The sequence below is a fragment of the Oncorhynchus kisutch genome, linkage group LG12 (genome assembly GCF_002021735.2).
Source record: "Oncorhynchus kisutch isolate 150728-3 linkage group LG12, Okis_V2, whole genome shotgun sequence".
NCBI classification, from domain to species: Eukaryota; Metazoa; Chordata; class Actinopteri; order Salmoniformes; family Salmonidae; genus Oncorhynchus; species Oncorhynchus kisutch.
The window spans coordinates 3,500,212-3,522,856 of record NC_034185.2 but is presented as its reverse complement, the minus strand read 5'-3'; the positions used below and the strand labels follow the sequence as shown (position 1 = coordinate 3,522,856).

The following is a 22,645-nucleotide window of genomic DNA, read 5'->3' as shown; positions in this document are numbered from 1 at the left end:
GCCCATGCCAGTGGCTTTGGGCTTTGGGTTAGGGGTTAGAGGTTAGGGGTTAGGTTATATACTAACTTAATCTAGATGTTGTCCATGCCAGTGGGTTTGGGTTAGAGGTTAGATTATATACTAACTTAATCTAGATGCTGTCCATGCCAGTGGGTTTGGGTTAGAGGTTAGGGGTTAGAGGTTAGGTTATATACTAACTTAATCTTGATGATGTCCATGCCAGTGACGGTCAGACTAACATGATCTCCTGCTGCTGCCCAGTCCAGAGGATCATCGTGGAGAGAGATACCTACACAGAGACAATACAGAGACAGACAGATAGGGAGAGAGACAGAGAGAGACACATAGAGCGAGAGACACACAGAGAGGGGGAGAGAGAGAGACACAGAGAGGGAGAAAGAGAGCCAGAGACACATAGAGCGAGAGAGGGAGAGAGAGACACATAGAGGGAGAAAGAGAGCCAGAGACACAGAGAGAGCGAGAGATAGAGGGAGAGAGAGGGGGAGAAAGAGAGCCAGAGACACAGAGAGAGAGAGAGAGAGAGAGAGCGAGAGAGAGAGACACAAAGAGAGAGAGAGAGACAGAGACACAGAGCGAGAGAGAGAGAGACAGAGCGAGAGAGAAAAACACACAGAGAAAGAGACGAGAGAGACACACAGAGAGAGAGAGCGACACACAGAGAGAAAGAGACGAGACAGACACACAGAGAGAGACAGAGTGAGAGAGACAGAGATGTGTTGTATGTCCACAAGGTGGCACTGGTGTATTAGACATTGAGAAACACACACACAGAGAGAGAGAGCGACACACAGAGAGACACAGACACAGAGAGACAGAGACACAGAGAAACAAAGACACAGAGAGACAGAGACATAGAGCGACAGATACATAGAGAGACAGAGAGACAGAGAGACAGACACAGAGAGACATAGACACAGAGACATAGAAAGACAGAGAGACATAGACACAGAGTAGAGACAGAGACACAGAGAGACATAGACACAGAGACATAGAGAGACAGAGACATAGAGAGACAGAGACATAGAGAGACATAGACACAGAGTAGAGACACAGAGAGACATAGACACAAAGAGACACAGAGAGATACAGACACAGAGAGACAGACACACAGAAACAGACAGTACCTTTAACAGTGCATGTCTCATTGGGGGGCATGGCCAGTACTCGGTCTCCTGTCTGAATGTAGCCCGCCTCGATCTTCCCTGTTACACAGAACCCTGAGCCCTGATCTAGAACCACAGAGAAGAGGGTTAGAACACAGAACCATGAGCCCTGACCTAGAACCACAGAGAACAGGGTTAGAAAACATATCTTTAAAAAGAATATCAACAGCTGATCGAACACATAAAGCGTATTTCTCTCCAATGTTGTGCCCAAATGTGTTTACATCCCTGTTAGTGAGCATTTCTCCTTTACCAAGGTAATCCACCTGCCACCTGACAGGTGTAGCATATCATGAAGCTGATTAAGTTTTTCCTAGCCACCGTGCTTCTACACCTGCATTGCTTGATGTTTGGGGTTTTAGGCTGGGTTTCTGTACAGCACTTTGAGATATCAGCTGATGTACGAAGGGCTATATAAATTTTGAATTTGTTTTAATTTATGAATTTGTTTTAATTAAACAGCATGCTTATTACACAGGTGCACCTTCAGCTGGGGACAAAAAAAACTCTGTTGCCAGAGAATGTAATGTTCAGTTCTCTACCATAAGCCACCTTCAATATCATTTTAGAGAATTTGACAGTACGTCCAACCAGCCTCCCAACCGCAGACCCACGTGTAACCACGCCAGCTTCTTCACCTGCGGGATCGTCTGAGGGGAACCCTTTTGTGAGGAAAAACTCATTCTGATTGGCTGGGCCTGGCTCCCAAGTAGGTGGGCCTATGCCCTCCCAGGCCCACCCATGGCTGTGCCCCTGCTCAGTCATCTAAAATCCATAGATTATGGCCTAATTAAATTATTTCAATTGACTGATTTCCTTATATGAACTGTAACTCAGTAAAATCGTTGAAATTGTTGCCTTGATATTTTTACATTGATTTATTTAATATTTTAGTTCAGTATAGATAAATGGCAGGTAGCCTAGTGGTTAGAGTGGAGGGGCGGCAGGTAGCCTAGTGGTTAGAGTGGAGGGGCGGCAGGTAGCCTAGTGGTTAGAGTGGAGGGGCGGCAGGGTAGCCTAGTGGTTAGAGTGGAGGGGCGGCAGGTAGCCTAGTGGTTAGAGTGGAGGGGCGGCAGGTAGCCTAGTGGTTAGAGTGGAGGGGCGGCAGGTAGCCTAGTGGTTAGAGTGGAGGGGCGGCAGGGTAGCCTAGTGGTTAGAGTGGAGGGGCGGCAGGTAGCCTAGTGGTTAGAGTGGAGGGGCGGCAGGTAGCCTAGTGGTTAGAGTGGAGGGGCGGCAGGTAGCCTAGTGGTTAGAGTGGAGGGGCGGCAGGTAGCCTAGTGGTTAGAGTGGAGGGGCGGCAGGTAGCCTAGTGGTTAGAGTGGAGGGGCGGCAGGTAGCCTAGTGGTTAGAGTGGAGGGGCGGCAGGGTAGCCTAGTGGTTAGAGTGGAGGGGCGGCAGGTAGCCTAGTGGTTAGAGTGGAGGGGCGGCAGGGTAGCCTAGTGGTTAGAGTGGAGGGGCGGCAGGTAGCCTAGTGGTTAGAGTGGAGGGGCGGCAGGTAGCCTAGTGGTTAGAGTGGAGGGGCGGCAGGTAGCCTAGTGGTTAGAGTGGAGGGGCGGCAGGGTAGCCTAGTGGTTAGAGTGGAGGGGCGGCAGGTAGCCTAGTGGTTAGAGTGGAGGGGCGGCAGGTAGCCTAGTGGTTAGAGTGGAGGGGCGGCAGGGTAGCCTAGTGGTTAGAGTGGAGGGGCGGCAGGTAGCCTAGTGGTTAGAGTGGAGGGGCGGCAGGTAGCCTAGTGGTTAGAGTGGAGGGGCGGCAGGTAGCCTAGTGGTTAGAGTGGAGGGGCGGCAGGTAGCCTAGTGGTTAGAGTGGAGGGGCGGCAGGTAGCCTAGTGGTTAGAGTGGAGGGGCGGCAGGTAGCCTAGTGGTTAGAGTGGAGGGGCGGCAGGTAGCCTAGTGGTTAGAGTGGAGGGGCGGCAGGTAGCCTAGTGGTTAGAGTGGAGGGGCGGCAGGTAGCCTAGTGGTTAGAGTGGAGGGGCGGCAGGTAGCCTAGTGGTTAGAGTGGAGGGGCGGCGGTAGCCTAGTGGTTAGAGTGGAGGGGCGGCAGGTAGCCTAGTGGTTAGAGTGGAGGGGCGGCAGGTAGCCTAGTGGTTAGAGTGGAGGGGCGGCAGGTAGCCTAGTGGTTAGAGTGGAGGGGCGGCAGGTAGCCTAGTGGTTAGAGTGTAGGGGCGGCAGGGTAGCCTAGTGGTTAGAGTGGAGGGGCGGCAGGTAGCCTAGTGGTTAGAGTGGAGGGGCGGCAGGTAGCCTAGTGGTTAGAGTGGAGGGGCGGCAGGTAGCCTAGTGGTTAGAGTGGAGGGGCGGCAGGTAGCCTAGTGGTTAGAGTGGAGGGGCGGCAGGTAGCCTAGTGGTTAGAGTGGAGGGGCGGCAGGTAGCCTAGTGGTTAGAGTGGAGGGGCGGCAGGGTAGCCTAGTGGTTAGAGTGGAGGGGCGGCAGGTTAGCCTAGTGGTTAGAGTGGAGGGGCGGCAGGGTAGCCTAGTGGTTAGAGTGGAGGGGCGGCAGGTAGCCTAGTGGTTAGAGTGGAGGGGCGGCAGGTAGCCTAGTGGTTAGAGTGGAGGGGCGGCAGGTAGCCTAGTGGTTAGAGTGGAGGGGCGGCAGGTAGCCTAGTGGTTAGAGTGGAGGGGCGGCAGGTAGCCTAGTGGTTAGAGTGGAGGGGCGGCAGGTAGCCTAGTGGTTAGAGTGGAGGGGCGGCAGGTAGCCTAGTGGTTAGAGTGGAGGGGCGGCAGGTAGCCTAGTGGTTAGAGTGGAGGGGCGGCAGGTAGCCTAGTGGTTAGAGTGGAGGGGCGGCAGGTAGCCTAGTGGTTAGAGTGGAGGGGCGGCAGGTAGCCTAGTGGTTAGAGTGGAGGGGCGGCAGGTAGCCTAGTGGTTAGAGTGGAGGGGCGGCAGGTAGCCTAGTGGTTAGAGTGGAGGGGCGGCAGGTAGCCTAGTGGTTAGAGTGGAGGGGCGGCAGGTAGCCTAGTGGTTAGAGTGGAGGGGCGGCAGGTAGCCTAGTGGTTAGAGTGGAGGGGCGGCAGGTAGCCTAGTGGTTAGAGTGGAGGGGCGGCAGGTAGCCTAGTGGTTAGAGTGGAGGGGCGGCAGGTAGCCTAGTGGTTAGAGTGGAGGGCGGCAGGTAGCCTAGTGGTTAGAGTGGAGGGGCGGCAGGTAGCCTAGTGGTTTAGAGCGTTGGACTAGTAACCGAAAGGTTGCTAGATTGAATCCCCGAGCTGACAAGGTACAAAATCTGTCGTTCTGCCCCTGAACAAGGCAGTTAACCCCACTGTTCCTAGACCAGTTAACCCACTGTTCCTAGACCAGTTAACCCACTGTTCCTAGGCCGTCACTGTAAATAAGAATTTGTTCTTAACGGACTTGACTAGTTAAATAAAGGATAAATAAAATAAAAATAATAAAATAAAGGTTCAATTTAAAAAAGAAAATATACATGTAAAAATGGGTGACCAACATGTCGATGTGCCCTTGAGCAAGGCACTTAATCCTAATTGCTCCTGTAAATCGCTCTGGATAAAACATATGCTAAATGACTAAAGTGTAAATGAGATATTTCAGTATTTAATTTCCAATAGATTATTATTTTAATTTTTTTATTATTTCATTTTTTATTTTAATTTGTCCTTATGGATTATTTTATATATTTGTGTGTAGATGGTTGAGAGTTAAATCAATGCCATCCATGTTGAAATCAGGCTGTAACACATAAAATCAAGGGGTATGAATACTTTCTGAAAGCCCTGTATGTTCTCAATTTAAAATGATACCTGCAGACAATGTATACGAGGCAAACCATACACCACATTCTGTACATACATGCCTTTTTTTAAGAATGACATTTAACAAAGATTCGTACAAATCCAACCCTTGTAATTTGGGTCCAGTATGAAAATAAGGAAGTGATAATTAGGCGATTTACATTACAGGTTCGATATATCATTTTGTACATTTGACTTCAGTTCATTCATTTTTGTAGCAATGTCACTTCAAAAGTAATTGCGGTTGTTCCCATAGCAACCATGTAACGTCTATGGATAAGCTAGCGACCTGTTAGATCAATAATATGCTATTTTTTTTTATAAACAAAAAATTGTTGGCTTTATAATCGTGAGAGAAATGTAACTAGCTAGGTAGCTTACAAGGTCGGCTGACTTTTCTCAAAATAAATCTCACTGTGGCTAGCTACTTCCTGTCCCTCATGCTAGCCTTTACAGCCAAATATCACTTTAGAAACGTATAAATAAAAAATATTGATAGGGCCAACATTGTAGAACATGTCTCCTATCTAACGGCAGCTTTAGTTCATATGGAAATAGCAAAGAAATGCTCAAAAGCAGCATGCTGTAATAGAATGAAAATGTTTAGCCAACAGTTTAGTTAACATCTTCAGTCTGTAGCTCCGACAACACTAAGACGGTGACCACCCATGGAGCTCTGACCAAGCAAGACATTTCATTGGTTTGACGTGATGTGAGGAGTCACAGACTGACAACCGGTTCTGACCCTCTTTAGGGGATTAATGCAATGAAACTTCCCCAAGCGCCCATTATAGGGAATCCCTTGTTCAGCACAAGGCTAGTTTCTATGTAATGTATCTATATCTATGTAATGTATCTATATCTATGTAATGTATCTGTATCTATGTAATGTATCTATATCTATGTAATGTATCTATGTAATGTATCTATGTATCTATATCTATGTAATGTATCTATGTATCTATATCTATGTAATGTATCTATGTAATGTATCTATGTATTATATCTATGTAATGTATCTATATCTATGTAATGTATCTATGTATCTATATCTATGTAATGTATCTATGTAATGTATCTATGGATCTATATCTATGTAATGTATCTATGTAATGTATCTATATCTATGTAATGTATCTATATCTATGTAATGTATCTGTATCTATGTAATGTATCTATGTAATGTATCTATATCTATGTAATGTATATATCTATGTAATGTATCTATATCTATGGAATGTATCTATATCTATGTAATGTATCTATGTAATGTATCTATATCTATGTAATGTATCTGTATCTATGTAATGTATCTATGTAATGTATCTGTATCTATGTAATGTATCTATATCTATGTAATGTATCTATATCTATGTAATGTATCTGTATCTATGTATCTATATCTATGTAATGTATCTGTATCTATGTAATGTATCTATGTAATGTATCTATGTAATGTATCTATATCTATGTAATGTATCTGTATCTATGTAATGTATCTATATCTATGGAATGTATCTATATCTATGTAATGTATCTGTATCTATGTAATGTATCTATATCTATGGAATGTATCTATATCTATGTAATGTATCTGTATCTATGTAATGTATCTGTATCTATGGAATGTATCTATATCTATGTAATGTATCTATGTAATGTATCTATATCTATGGAATGTATCTATGTAATGTATCTATGTATCTATATCTATGTAATGTATCTATATCTATGTAATGTATCTATGTATCTATATCTATGTGATGTATCTATGTATATATATCTATGTAATGTATCTATATCTATGTAATGTATCTATATCTATGTAATGTATCTATGTAATGTATCTATGTATCTATATCTATGTAATGTATCTATATCTATGTAATGTATCTATGTATCTATATCTATGTAATGTATCTATATCTATGCAATGTATCTATGTATCTATATCTATGTAATGTATCTATATCTATGTAATGTATCTATGTATCTATATCTATGTAATGTATCTATATCTATGCAATGTATCTATGTATCTATATCTATGTAATGTATCTATGTAATGTATCTATGTATCTATATCTATGTAATGTATCTATATCTATGTAATGTATCTATATAATGTATCTGTATCTATGTAATGTATCTGTATCTATGTAATGTATCTATCTATGTAATGTATCTATATCTATGTAATGTATCTATGTATCTATGTAATGTATCTGTATCTATGTAATGTATCTATGTATCTATATCTATGTAATGTATCTATGTAATGTATCTATGTAATGTATCTATGTAATGTATCTATATCTATGTAATGTATCTATATCTATGTAATGTATCTATATCTATGTAATGTATCTATGTAATGTATCTATATCTATGTAATGTATCTATGTAATGTATCTGTATCTATGCAATGTATCTATATCTATGTAATGTATCTATATCTATGTAATGTATCTATATCTATGTAATGTATCTATGTATCTATGTAATGTATATGTATCTATGTAATGTATCTATATCTATGTAATGTATCTATGTAATGTATCTATATCTATGCAATGTATCTATGTAATGTATCTATGTAATGTATCTATGTATCTATATCTATGTAATGTATCTATATCTATGTAATGTATCTATGTATCTATATCTATGTATCTATATCTATATCTATGTAATGTATCTATGTATCTATATCTATGTAATGTATCTATATCTATGTAATGTATCTATGTATCTATATCTATGTAATGTATCTATGTAATGTATCTATGTATCTATATCTATGTAATGTATCTATATCTATGTAATGTATCTATGTATCTATATCTATGTAATGTATCTATGTAATGTATCTATGTAAGGTATCTATATCTATGTAATGTATCTATGTAATGTATCTATATCTATGTAATGTATCTATATCTATGTAATATATCTATATCTATGTAATGTATCTATGTAATGTATCTATATCTATGTAATGTATCTATATCTATGTAATGTATCTGTATCTATGTATCTATATCTATGTAATGTATCTGTATCTATGTAATGTATCTATGTAATGTATCTATGTAATGTATCTATATCTATCTATATCTATGTAATGTATCTGTATCTATGTAATGTATCTATATCTATGTAATGTATCTATATCTATGTAATTATCTGTATCTATGTAATGTATCTATATCTATGGAATGTATCTATATCTATGTAATGTATCTGTATCTATGTAATGTATCTGTATCTATGGAATGTATCTATATCTATGTAATGTATCTATGTAATGTATCTATATCTATGGAATGTATCTATGTAATGTATCTATGTATCTATATCTATGTAATGTATCTATATCTATGTAATGTATCTATGTATCTATATCTATGTGATGTATCTATGTATCTATATCTATGTAATGTATCTATATCTATGTAATGTATCTATATCTATGTAATGTATCTATGTAATGTATCTATGTATCTATATCTATGTAATGTATCTATATCTATGTAATGTATCTATGTATCTATATCTATGTAATGTATCTATATCTATGCAATGTATCTATGTATCTATATCTATGTAATGTATCTATATCTATGTAATGTATCTATGTATCTATATCTATGTAATGTATCTATATCTATGCAATGTATCTATGTATCTATATCTATGTAATGTATCTATGTAATGTATCTATGTATCTATATCTATGTAATGTATCTATGTAATGTATCTGTATCTATGTATCTGTATCTATATCTATGTAATGTATCTATATCTATGTAATGTATCTATGTAATGTATCTATGTAATGTATCTGTATCTATGTAATGTACCTATATCTATGTAATGTATCTATATCTATGTAATGTATCTATGTAATGTATCTGTATCTATGTATCTGTATCTATATCTATGTAATGTATCTATATCTATGTAATGTATCTATGTAATGTATCTATGTAATGTATCTGTATCTATGTAATGTATCTATATCTATGTAATGTATCTGTATCTATGTAATGTATCTATATCTATGTAATGTATCTGTATCTATGTAATGTATCTATGTAATGTATCTGTATCTATGTAATGTATCTATGTAATGTATCTGTATCTGTATCTATATCTATGTAATGTATCTGTATCTATGTAATGTATCTGTATCTATGTAATGTATCTGTATCTATGTAATGTATCTGTATCTATGTAATGTATCTATGTAATGTATCTATATCTATGTAATGTATCTGTATCTATGTAATGTATCTATATCTATGTAATGTATCTATATCTATGTAATGTATCTATGTAATGTATCTATGTAATGTATCTATGTAATGTATCTATGTAATGTATCTATGTAATGTATCTATATCTATGTATGTATCTGTATCTATGTAATGTATCTATATCTATGTAATGTATCTATATCTATGTAATGTATCTATATCTATGTAATGTATCTATGTAATGTATCTGTATCTATGTAATGTATCTATATCTATGTAATGTATCTGTATCTATGTAATGTATCTATGTAATGTATCTGTATCTATGTAATGTATCTATATCTATGTAATGTATCTGTATCTATGTATCTATATCTATGTAATGTATCTATATCTATGTAATGTATCTATATCTATGTAATGTATCTGTATCTATGTAATGTATCTATGTAATGTATCTATGTAGACCCACACAGAACATGGTTAGAACACACAGAACTCTGATCTAGAACCACAGATAAAACAAGGTGTGATGTCACCTTTGAAGACGTCCGAGACACACAGTCGGAAGGGCTTTTCTATCGACCTCTGGGGTGGTTTGAAATAATCTATGGAGAGGAGGGGGAGAGAGGAGGAGGGGGGAGAGAGAGGAGGAGGGAGAGGAGGTGGGAGAGAGAGAGGGGGAGAGAGGAGGAGAGAGAGATAGAGGGGAGGAGGGGGAGAGGGATAGAGAGAGGGGGGAGGAGAGAGGAGGAGGGGGGAGAGAGAGGAGGAGGGAGAGGAGGAGGGAGAGAGAGAGGGGGAGAGAGGAGGAGGGGTGAGAGAGAGGAGGAGGGAGAGGAGGAGGGGGGAGAGAGAGGGGGAGAGAGAGGAGGAGGGAGAGAGAGGAGGAGGGAGAGAGAGGAGGAGGGAGAGATAGAGGGGGAGAGAGGAGGAGGAGGGGGAGAGAGAGGGGGAGAGAGGAGGAGGGGGAGAGAGAGGAGGAGGGAGAGATAGAGCGGGAGAGAGGGGGAGAGAGGAGGGGGAGAGATAGAGGGGGAGAGAGGAAGAGAGGGGGAGAGGAGGAGGAGAGAGGAGGAGGGAGAGGAGGAGGGAGAGAGAGAGGGGGAGAGAGGAGGAGGGTGAGAGAGAGGGGGAGAGAGGAGGAGGGTGAGAGAGAGGAGGAGGGAGAGATAGAGGGGGAGAGAGAGGAGGAGGGAGAGATAGAGGGGGAGAGAGGAGGAGGGGGAGAGAGAGGAGGGAGAGATAGAGGGGAAGAGAGAGGAGGGAGAGATAGAGGGGAAGAGAGGAGGAGGGGGAGAGAGGGGAGGAGGGAGAGAGAGGGGGAGAGGAGGGAGAGAGAGAGGGGGAGAGAGGAGGAGGGGGGAGAGAGAGGAGGAGGGAGAGGAGGAGGGAGAGAGAGGGGAGAGAGAGGAGGAGGGGGAGATAGAGGAAGGAGAGAGAGGGGAGAGAGAGGAGGAGGGGGAGATAGAGGGGGAGAGAGAGAGAGAGCAGAGAGAATAGATATGGAGGGAGAGAGCAGAGAGAATAGATATGGAGGGAGAGAGAGAGCGGAGAGAGCAGAGAGAATAGATATGGAGGGAGAGAGAGAGCGGAGAGAGCAGAGAGAATAGATATGGAGGGAGAGAGAGAGCAGAGAGAATAGATATGGAGGGAGAGAGCAGAGATAATAGATATGGAGGGAGAGAGAGAGCAGAGAGAATAGATATGGAGGGAGAGAGAGAGCAGAGAGAATAGATATGGAGGGAGAGAGAGAGCAGAGAGAATAGATATGGAGGGAGAGAGAGAGCAGAGAGAATAGATATGGAGGGAGAGAGAGAGCAGAGAGAATAGATATGGAGGGAGAGAGAGAGCAGAGAGAATAGATATGGAGGGAGAGAGAGAGCAGAGAGAATAGATATGGAGGGAGAGAGAGAGCAGAGAGAATAGATATGGAGGGAGAGAGAGAGCAGAGAGAATAGATATGGAGGGAGAGAGAGAGCAGAGAGAATAGATATGGAGGGAGAGAGAGAGCAGAGAGAATAGATATGGAGGGAGAGAGAGAGCAGAGAGAATAGATATGGAGGGAGAGAGAGAGCAGAGAGAATAGATATGGAGGGGAGAGAGAGAGCAGAGAGAATAGATATGGAGGGAGAGAGAGAGCAGAGAGAATAGATATGGAGGGAGAGAGAGAGCAGAGAGAATAGATATGGAGGGAGAGAGAGAGAGCAGAGAGAGAATAGATATGGAGGGAGAGAGAGAGAGCAGAGAGAATAGATATGGAGGGAGAGAGAGAGCAGAGAGAATAGATATGGAGGGAGAGAGAGAGCAGAGAGAATAGATATGGAGGGAGAGAGAGAGAGCAGAGAGAATAGATATGGAGGGAGAGAGAGAGCAGAGAGAATAGATATGGAGGGAGAGAGAGAGCAGAGAGAATAGATAGGAGGAGAGAGAGAGCAGAGAGAATAGATATGGAGGAGAGAGAGAGCAGAGAGAATAGATATGGAGGGAGAGAGCAGAGAGAATAGATATGGAGGAGGAGCAGAGAGAATAGATATGAGGAGCAGAGAGAATAGATATGGAGGGAGAGAGCAGAGAGAATAGATATGGAGGGAGAGAGCAGAGAGAATAGATTTGGAGGGAGAGAGAGAGAGAATAGATTTGGAGGGAGAGAGAGAGAGAGAGCAGAGAGAATAGATTTGGAGGGAGAGAGAGAGAGAGAGCAGAGAGAATAGATATGGAGGGAGAGAGCAGAGAGAGCAGAGAGAATAGATATGGAGGGAGAGAGCAGAGAGAATAGATATGGAGGGAGAGAGCAGATAGAATAGATATGGAGGGAGAGAGCAGAGAGAATAGATATGGAGGGAGAGAGCAGATAGAATAGATATGGAGGAGAGAGCAGAGAGAATAGATATGGAGGGAGAGAGCAGAGAGAATAGATATGGAGGGAGAGAGCAGAGAGAATAGATATGGAGGGAGAGAGAGAGAGAGCAGAGAGAATAGATATGGAGGGAGAGAGCAGAGAGAGGAGGAGAGAGAGAGAGAGCAGAGAGAATAGATATGGAGGGAGAGAGCAGAGAGAATAGATATGGAGGGAGGGAGGGAGAAAAAAAGCATGAGGAAAATAGTGAGATGTTATCTTCAAATTAGACTGTTGACTGATACCACCGAGTTACTCTGTTACCATGCTGACTAATACCATAGCAACATCACAATGACTTCCACTTTTACTATTGTCACAGTCATAACACTACTTAGACACAAACACACTTTCAGATCATTAAAGAAGATAGGCTTAAATAAAAGAGTCAATATGTGTCAGCTACTCTGCTCTCTCTGAGATCATTCTTTCTTCGTTAAATATACTTGTCCAACAGCCATGTACATAATGGGTGTTTTAATGTTAACATTGTTGAGTTGTCACATGTTATTTTATAAACCTTTGTGGACTTGAATAAGAGTGTGTGTGTGTGTACCGATCTGTTCCAGCAGACAGGGTCCAGAGTACCAGGATGTTAGCGCCAGAGCAGAACTCCTAGTGGTCAGGTTCTCTCCTGATAGACCACTGGTCGGCACGTAGAACACATCAGAGTCCTGGGAGAGAACACAGAACACATCAGAGTCCTGGGAGAGAACACACCCTACCCAGAACTACCTGCTCTTACCTCTCAGAATGACATCACCCTACCCAGAACCACCTGCTCTCACCTCTCAGAATGACATCACCCTACCCAGAACCACCTGCTCTCACCTCTCAGAATGACATCACCCTACCCAGAACCACCTGCTCTCACCTCTCAGAATGACATCACCCTACCCAGAACCACCTGCTCTCACCTCTCAGAATGACATCACCCTACCCAGAACCACCTGCTCTCACCTCTCAGAATGACATCACCCTACCCAGAACCACCGGCTCTCACCTCTCTCAGAATGACATCCCCCTACCCAGAACCACCTGCTCTCACCTCTCTCTCAGAATGACATCCCCCTACCCAGAACCACCTGCTCTCACCTCTCTCAGCATGACATCACCCTACCCAGAACCACCTGCTCTCACCTCTCTCTCAGAATGACATCCCCCTACCCAGAACCACCTGCTCTCACCTCTATCTCAGAATGACATCCCCCTACCCAGAACCACCTGCTCTCACCTCTCTCATCATGACATCACCCTACCCAGAACCACCTGCTCTCACCTCTCTCAGAATGACATCACCCTACCCAGAACCACCTGCTCTCACCTCTCTCTCAGAATGACATCCCCTACCCAGAACCACCTGCTCTCACCTCTCTCAGAATGACATCCCCCTACCCAGAACCACCTGCTCTCACCTTTATCTCAGAATGACATCACCCTACCCAGAACCACCTGCTCTCACCTCTCTCAGAATGACATCCCCCTACCCAGAACCACCTGCTCTCACCTTTATCTCAGAATGACATCACCCCCTACCCAGAACCACCAGCTCTCACCTCTATCTCAGAATGACATCCCCCTACCCAGAACCACCTGCTCTCACCTCAATCTCCAGTGCCTGCACTGCTCTCCGTCACATCTCAAATCGCACAATTTTGTTCCTGTCCGTCTCCCTTTCAATATTTAGATAATTAAGCATATTCTTTTTCTATTGGCATAACAATAGAGGATTGGTTGATTTCAGGTTTCAAGTATATGTGTATATATAATATAATATATATGTGTATATATAATATAATATATATGTGTATATATAATATAATATATATGTGTATATATAATATAATATATATGTATATATATAATATAATATATATGTGTTTTGGTTCCAACAGTACTCCAAGAAGAGTTACGGTCTACCACCCCCAGACTCAGGAAGGTCAAAACCACCCCCAGACTCAGGAAGGTCAAAACCACCCCCAGACTGTTGGGGAATAATCAGAATTAGTTGGTAACATATGTAGGATGTTTTATATTCATTATATGTGTGTAAGTTACTTCTCATCAGGATGTTTATTTTTGTATAATACTGTGGCAGGGTTGCAGTCATCTGTTCTCTGTCAGGACTAAGTTACTTGGGCCGCAGAGAGGGGAGAGGTCACCGACAACGACGAGACAGCCTATAGGGAGGAGGTCAGAGACCTGGCCGGGTGATGCCAGGACAACAACTTCCTCCTCAACGTGATCAAGACAAAGGAGATGATGGTGGACAACAGGAAAAGGAGGACCGAGCACGCCCCCATTCTCATCGACGGGGCTGTAATGGAGCAGGTTGAGGGCTTCAAGTTCCTTGGTGTCCACATCACCAACAAACTAACATGGTCCAAACACACCAAGACAGTCGTGAAGAGGACACCACAAAGCCTATTCCCCCTCAGGAGTCTGAATATATTTGGCATGGGTCCTCAGATCCTCAAAATGTTTTACAGCTGCACCATCGAGAGCATCCTGCCTGACTGGTTGCATCACAGCCTGGTATGGCCACTGCTCGGCTTCCGACCGCAAAAAACTACAGAGGGTAGTGCGTACGGCCCAGTACATCACTGGGGCCAAGCTTCCTACCATCCAGGACCTCTATACTAGGCGGAGTCAGAGGAAAGCCCTAAATATTGTCATAGACTCCAGTCACCCTAGTCATAGACTGTTCTATCTGCTACCACACGGCAAGCGGTACCGGAGCGCCAAGTCTAGGTCCAAGAGGCTTCTAAACAGCTTCTACCCACAAGCCATCAGACTCCTGAACACATAATCAAATAGCTACCCAGACTATTTGTATTGCCCCCCCCCCCTCCCCCCCTTCCACGCCGCTGAAGTTCTCTGTTTATTATCTATGAATAATCACTTTAATAACTCTACCAACATGTAGATATTACCTCAATTACCTCCACTAACTGGTGCCTCCGCACATTGACTCTATATAGTCTCGCTATTGTTATTATATTACTTGTTATTTTTATTTCTTTAGGAATTTGACTTAAAACTGAATTGTTGGTTCAGAGCTTGTAAGTAAGCATTTCACAAGGTGTTGTATTCGGCGCATGTGACAAATAAAATCTGATTTGAACTCAACTCTCCTAATCTGTCCACTGCATAACCCTGTTATAGAAGTCTAAGTGGTCAGGTTCTCTCCTGACAGCCTACGGGTCGGGACAGACAACACACTTATAACATAACACTGCAATAACTAATGTAGAACAGAGTCCTGGGAACAACCATAGAATTAGGCTATAAATTAGATATAGGATCTCTATAAACATAACACTGCTATAACTAATGTAGAACCGAGTCCTGGGAACAACCATTATTAGGCTATAAATTAGATATAGGATCTCTATAAACATAACACTGCTATAACTAATGTAGAACAGAGTCCTGGGAACAACCATTATTAGGCTATAAATTAGATATAGGATCTCTATAAACATAACACTGCAATAACTAATGTAGAACAGAGTCCTGGGAACAACCATTATTAGGCTATAAATTAGATATAGGATCTCTATAAACATAACACTGCTATAACTAATGTAGAACAGAGTCCTGGGAACAACCATTATTAGGCTATAAATTAGATATAGGATCTCTATAAACATAACACTGCTATAACTAATGTAGAACAGAGTCCTGGGAACAACCATTATTAGGCTATAAATTAAATATAGGATCTCTATAAACATAACACTGCTATAACTAATGTAGAACAGAGTCCTGGGAACAACCATTATTAGGCTATAAATTAGATATAGGATCTCTATAAACATAACACTGCTATAACTAATGTAGAACAGAGTCCTGGGAACAACCATTATTAGGCTATAAATTTGATATAGGATCTCTATAAACATAACACTGCTATAACTAATGTAGAACAGAGTCCTGGGAACAACCATTATTAGGCTATAAATTAGATATAGGATCTCTATAAACATAACACTGCTATAACTAATGTAGAACAGAGTCCTGGGAACAACCATTATTAGGCTATAAATTAGATATAGGATCTCTATAAACATAACACTGCTATAACTAATGTAGAACAGAGTCCTGGGAACAACCATTATTAGGCTATAAATTAGATATAGGATCTCTATAAACATAACACTGCTATAAAAGCATTAGAAATATAACACTATTAGAAACACAATGAATCTGTAGTTTAGCTTGATTGTCTTTATTCAGTGTCCACTAACCCTAGCTCCAGGTCAAAGGTCCTAACCCTAGCTCCAGGTCAAAGGTCCTAACCCTAGCTCCAGGTCAAAGGTCCTAACCCTAGCTCCAGGTCAAAGGTCCTAACCCTAGCTCCAGGTCAAAGGTCCTAACCCTAGCTCCAGGTCAAAGGTCCTAACCCTAGCTCCAGGTCAAAGGTCCTAACCCTAGCTCCAGGGTCCTAAACCTAGCCACCCACCTTAAATCCAGCCTGTTTCAGGAAATGTCCAAGTTTGGAGATGATCTCTTTGAATCGCTCCTGTTGCCAGTTTACCTGTTACACACACACACACACACACACACACACACACACACACACACACACACACACACACACACACACTTCCTTTTTAAACATTGCCATATCTGTTACAATACGCTTGTATCATAAATTACACTGTTGTCAGAGTAACAGGCGTTGACGTGGCTACATCTAGTAGTAGTGGGAACGTTGTTCTCACCTGGTCCATCTTGTTGACGGCAACCGCGAGCTGCGTGACGCCCAACGAACGGACCAGAAGGCCGTGCTCTCGCGTCTGACCACCTGCCTCGAACCCTGCCTCAAACTCACCTCTGCTGGCATCTACCACTAACACCGCCACGTCCGCCTGTGAGGAGACACACAGGTTACAAACACCTGTTGAATTACAGACCACCATGAGGACATTCTGATTTGTATTAAAGACCCTAATGAGGACATTCTGATCTGTATTACAGGCCATAATGAGGACATTCTGATCTGTATTACAGACCCTAATGAGGACATTCTGATCTGTATTACAGGCCATAATGAGGACATTCTGATCTGTATTACAGACCCTAATGAGGACATTCTGATCTGTATTACAGGCCATAATGAGGACATTCTGATCTGTATTACAGACCCTAATGAGGACATTCTGATCTGTATTACAGGCCATAATGAGGACATTCTGATCTGTATTAAAGACCCTAATGAGGACATTCTGATCTGTATTACAGACCCTAATGAGGACATTCTGATCCGTATTACAGGCCACAATGAGGACATTCTGATCCGTATTACAGGCCACAATGAGGACATTCTGATCCGTATTACAGGCCATCATGAGGACATTCTGATCTGTATTAAAGACCCGAATGAGGACATTCTGATCTGTATTACAGGCCATGATGAGGACATTCTGATCTGTATTAAAGACCCTAATGAGGACATTCTGATCTGTATTACAGGCCATAATGAGGACATTCTGATCTGTATTACAGACCCTAATGAGGACATTCTGATCTGTATTACAGGCCACCATGAGGACATTCTGATCCGTATTACAGGCCACAATAAGGACATTCTGATCCGTATTACAGGCCATCATGAAGACATTCTGATCTGTATTACAGGCCATCATGAGGACATTCTGATCTGTATTACAGACCATAATGAGGACATTCTGATCTGTATTAAAGACCCGGTACCGGTACAGAGTCAATGTGGAGGCTATATACAGGGGGTACCGGTACAGAGTCAATGTGGAGACTATATACAGCGGGTACCGGTACAGAGTCAATGTGGAGGCTATATACAGGGGGTACCGGTACAGAGTCAATGTGGAGGCTATATACAGGGGGTACCGGTACAGAGTCAATGTGGAGGCTATATACAGGGGGTACCGGTACAGAGTCAATGTGGAGGCTATATACAGGGGGTACCGGTACAGAGTCAATGTGGAGGCTATAGACAGGGGGTACTGGTACAGAGTCAATGTGGAGGCTATATACAGGGTATTACGGTACAGAGTCAATGTGGAAGCTATAGACAGGGAGTACCGGTACAGAGTCAATGTGGAGGTTATATACAGGGGGGTACCGGTACAGAGTCAATGTGGAGGTTATATACAGGGTATTACGGTACAGAGTCAATGTGGAGGCTATATACAGGGGGTACCAGTACAGAGTCAATGTGGAAGCTATAGACAGGGAGTACCGGTACAGAGTCAATGTGGAGGTTATATACAGGGGGTACCTGTACAGAGTCAGTGTGGAGGCTATATACAGGGAGTACCGGTACAGAGTCAATGTGGAGGCTATATACAGGGGGTACCGGTACAGAGTCAATGTGGGGGCTATAGACAGGGAGTACCGGTACAGAGTTAATGTGGAGGCTATAGACAGGGGGTACCGGTACAGAGTCAATGTGGGGGCTATAGACAGGGAGTACCGGTACAGAGTTAATGTGGAGGCTATAGACAGGGAGTACCGGTACAGAGTCAATGTGGAGGTTATATACAGGGGGGTACCAGTACAGAGTCAATGTGGAGGCTATATACAGGGGGTACCGGTACAGAGTCAATGTGGAGGCTATAGACAGGGGGTACTGGTACAGAGTCAATGTGGAGGCTATATACAGGGTATTACGGTACAGAGTCAATGTGGAGGCTATAGACAGGGGGTACCGGTACAGAGTCAATGTGGAGGCTATATACAGGGGGTAACGGTACAGAGTCAATGTGGAGGCTATATACAGGGGGTACCGGTACAGAGTCAGTGTGGAGGCTATATACAGGGGGTAACGGTACAGAGTCAATGTGGAGGCTATATACAGGGGGTACCGGTACAGAGTTAATGTGGAGGCTATAGACAGGGAGTACCGGTACAGAGTCAATGTGGAGGCTATATACAGGGGGTACCGGTACAGAGTCAATGTGGGGTCTATAGACAGGGAGTACCGGTACAGAGTTAATGTGGAGGCTATAGACAGGGGGTACCGGTACAGAGTCAATGTGGGGGCTATAGACAGGGAGTACCGGTACAGAGTCAATGTGGAGGTTATATACAGGGGGTACCAGTACAGAGTCAATGTGGAGGCTATATACAGGGGGTACCGGTACAGAGTCAATGTGGAGGCTATAGACAGGGGGTACTGGTACAGAGTCAATGTGGAGGCTATATACAGGGTATTACGGTACAGAGTCAATGTGGAGGCTATAGACAGGGGGTACCGGTACAGAGTCAATGTGGAGGCTATATACAGGGGGTACCGGTACAGAGTCAATGTGGGGGCTATAGACAGGGAGTACCGGTACAGAGTTAATGTGGAGGCTATAGACAGGGAGTACCGGTACAGAGTCAATGTGGAGGTTATATACAGGGGGTACCAGTACAGAGTCAATGTGGAGGCTATATACAGGGGGTACCGGTACAGAGTCAATGTGGAGGCTATATACAGGGGGTACCGGTACAGAGTCAATGTGGAGGCTATATACAGGAGGTACTGGTACAGAGTCAATGTGGAGGCTATATACAGGGTGTTACGGTACAAAGTCAATGTGGAGGCAATATACAGGGGGTACCGGTACAGAGTCAATGTGGAGGCTATATACAGGGGGTACCGGTACAGAGTCAATGTGGAGGCTATATACAGGGAGTACCAGTACAGAGTCAATGTGGAGGCTATATACAGGGGGTACCGGTCAAGGTCATTTGTATATGTAGGTAAAGTGACTGTGCATAGATAATAAACAGCGAGTAGCAGCAGTCAAATGTAAGTAGTCCAGATGGCCATCTGATTAATTGTTCAGCAGTCTGATGGCTTGGGGGTAGAAGCTGTTCAGCAGTCTGATGGCTTGGGGGTAGAAGCTGTTCAGCAGTCTGATGGCTTGGGGGGTAGAAGCTGTTCAGCAGTCTTATGGCTTGGGGGTAGAAGCTGTTCAGCAGTCTTATGGCTTGGGGGTAGAAGCTGTTCAGCAGTCTGATGGCTTGGGGGTAGAAACTGTTCAGCAGTCTGATGGCTTGGGGGTAGAAGCTGTTCAGCAGTCTGATGGCTTGGGGGTAGAAGCTGTTCAGCAGTCTGATGGCTTGGGGGTAGAAGCTGTTCAGCAGTCTGATGGCTTGGGGGTAGAAGCTGTTCAGCAGTCTGATGGCTTGGGGGTAGAAGCTGTTCAGCAGTCTGATGGCTTGGGGGTAGAAGCTGTTCAGCAGTCTGATGGCTTGGGGGTAGAAGCTGTTCAGCAGTCTGATGGCTTGGGGGTAGAAGCTGTTCAGCAGTCTGATGGCTTGGGGGTAGAAGCTGTTCAGCAGTCTGATGGCTTGGGGGTAGAAGCTGTTCAGCAGTCTGATGGCTTGGGGGTAGAAGCTGTTCAGCAGTCTGATGGCTTGGGGTAGAAGCTGTTCAGCAGTCTGATGGCTTGGGGGTAGAAGCTGTTAAGGAGCCTTGGGGGTAAGCTGTTAAGGAGCCTTTTGGACCTAGACTTGGCGCTCCGATACCGCTCGTTGTGCCAATGACTGATGTGGGTTACTCCTCAATGCCATCGGATGAGTCCCGGAACATATTCCAGTCTGTGCTAGCTAAACAGTCCTGTAGCGTAGCATCCACGTCATCTGACCAAATCCGTATTGAGCGAGTCACTGGTACTTCCTGCTTTAGTTTTTGCTTGTAAGCAGGAATCCGGAGGATATAATTATGGTCAGATTTGCCAAATGGAGGACGAGGAAGACCTTTGTACTCGTCTCTGTGTGTGGAGTTAAGGTGGTATAAAGTTTGTTTCCCTCTGGTTGCACATGTGACATGCTGGTAGAAATGAGGTAAAACTGATTTCAGTTTGTCTACATTAAAGTCCCCGGCCACTAGGAGCTCTGCTTCTGGATCAGCATTTTCTTGTTTGCTTGTGACCTTATACAACTGGTTGAGTGTGTCTTATTGCCAGCGTAGGTTTGTGGTGGTCAATAGACGGCTATGAATAATATAGATGAGAACTCTCTTGGTAGATAGTGTGGTCTACAGCTTATCATGGGGCGGCAGGGTAGCCTAGTGGTTAGAGCGTTGGACTAGTAACCGGAAGGTTGCAAGTTCAAACCCCCGAGCTGACAAGGTACAAATCTGTTGTTCTGCCCCTGAACAGGCAGTTAACCCACTGTTCCCAGGCCGTCATTGAAAATAAGAATTTGTTCTTAACTGACTTGCCTAGTTAAAGAAAGGTAAAATAAAATAAAAAAATCATGAGGTATTCTACCTCAGGCAAGCAATACCTGGAGACTTCTTGAATATTAGACATCGCGCACCAGCTGTTATTGACAAATAGTCTTAACAGGCATAGCTTCTCTGTTCTGCCGATGTATGGAAAATCCCGGAAGCTCTATATTATCCGTGTTGTTCAGCCACAACTCAGTGAAACATAAGTATTGTATGACAAAACTGCAGATTTTAAAGTGGCCTTTTATTGTCTCCAGCACAAGGTGCACCTGTGTAATGATCATACTGTTCACCTTCTCTGATCACCTTCTTGATATGCCTGTCAGGGGGGTGGATTATCTTGGCAAATGAGAAATACTCACTAACAGGGATGTAAACCCTGTTTGAACATTTCTAGGATCTTATATTTATGTAAATGCTATATTTATGTTTTCACTGTCATTACGGAGTAATCTATTTAATCCATTTTGAATTCAAACTAACAACAACATGTGGAATAAATCAAGAGGTATGAATACTTTATGAAAGCATGTTTTTGGGGAACTGAAATCGGGATCTGAACTTACTGTTGAGAGTTAGAATAGTACAATACACAATGTGCAATTTAGACATAGTACCAGTAGCACCAGTAGTACCAGTAGCACCAGTAGCACCAGTAGCACCAGTAGTACCAGTAGCACCAGTAGCACAAGTAGTACCAGTAGCACCAGTAGCACCAGTAGCACCAGTAGTACCAGTAGCACCAGTAGCACCAGTAGTACCAGTAGTACCAGTAGCACCAGTAGCACCAGTAGTACCAGTAGCACCAGTAGTACCAGAAGCACCAGTAGTACCAGAAGCACCAGTAGTACCAGTAGCACCAGTAGTACCAGAAGCACCAGTAGTACCAGTAGCAATACACAATGTGCAATTTAGACATAGCACCAGTAGTACCAGTAGCACCAGTAGTACCAGTAGCACCAGTAGTACCAGTAGCAATACACAATGTGCAATTTAGACATAGCACCAGTAGTACCAGTAGCACCAGAAGTACCAGTAGTACGAGTAGCACCAGTAGTACCAGTAGCAATACACAATACACAATGTGCAATTTAGAAGTAGCACCAGTAGTACCAGTAGCACCAGTAGTACCAGTAGTACCAGTAGCAATACACAATGTGCAATTTAGAAGTAGCACCAGTAGTACCAGTAGCAATACACAATACACAATGTGCAATTTAGAAGTAGCACCAGTAGCACCAGTAGTACCACAATACACAATGTGCAATTTAGAAGTAGCACCAGTAGTACCAGTAGCACCAGTAGTTCCAGTAGTACCAGAAGCACCAGTAGTACCAGTAGCACCAGTAGTACCAG

At 43.3% G+C, this 22,645-nt stretch overlaps 1 protein-coding gene across 3 annotated transcripts in view; it reads right to left on the bottom strand.

The window, feature by feature from the left end:
• Nucleotides 1-22,645, bottom strand: part of LOC109883966 (HBS1-like protein) — a 76,804-nt gene that overhangs the window by 7,382 nt on the left and 46,777 nt on the right. For all 3 annotated transcript variants that reach the window (XM_031836734.1, XM_031836736.1, XM_031836735.1), the window contains 6 exons: nt 16,806-16,952; nt 16,544-16,618; nt 12,635-12,752; nt 9,719-9,787; nt 1,146-1,250; nt 199-289 (listed from right to left, as the gene is read on the bottom strand). In XM_031836734.1, coding sequence (XP_031692594.1) covers nt 199-289; nt 1,146-1,250; nt 9,719-9,787; nt 12,635-12,752; nt 16,544-16,618; nt 16,806-16,952 — 605 coding nt within the window. The remainder of the gene's footprint in view (nt 1-198; nt 290-1,145; nt 1,251-9,718; nt 9,788-12,634; nt 12,753-16,543; nt 16,619-16,805; nt 16,953-22,645) is intronic.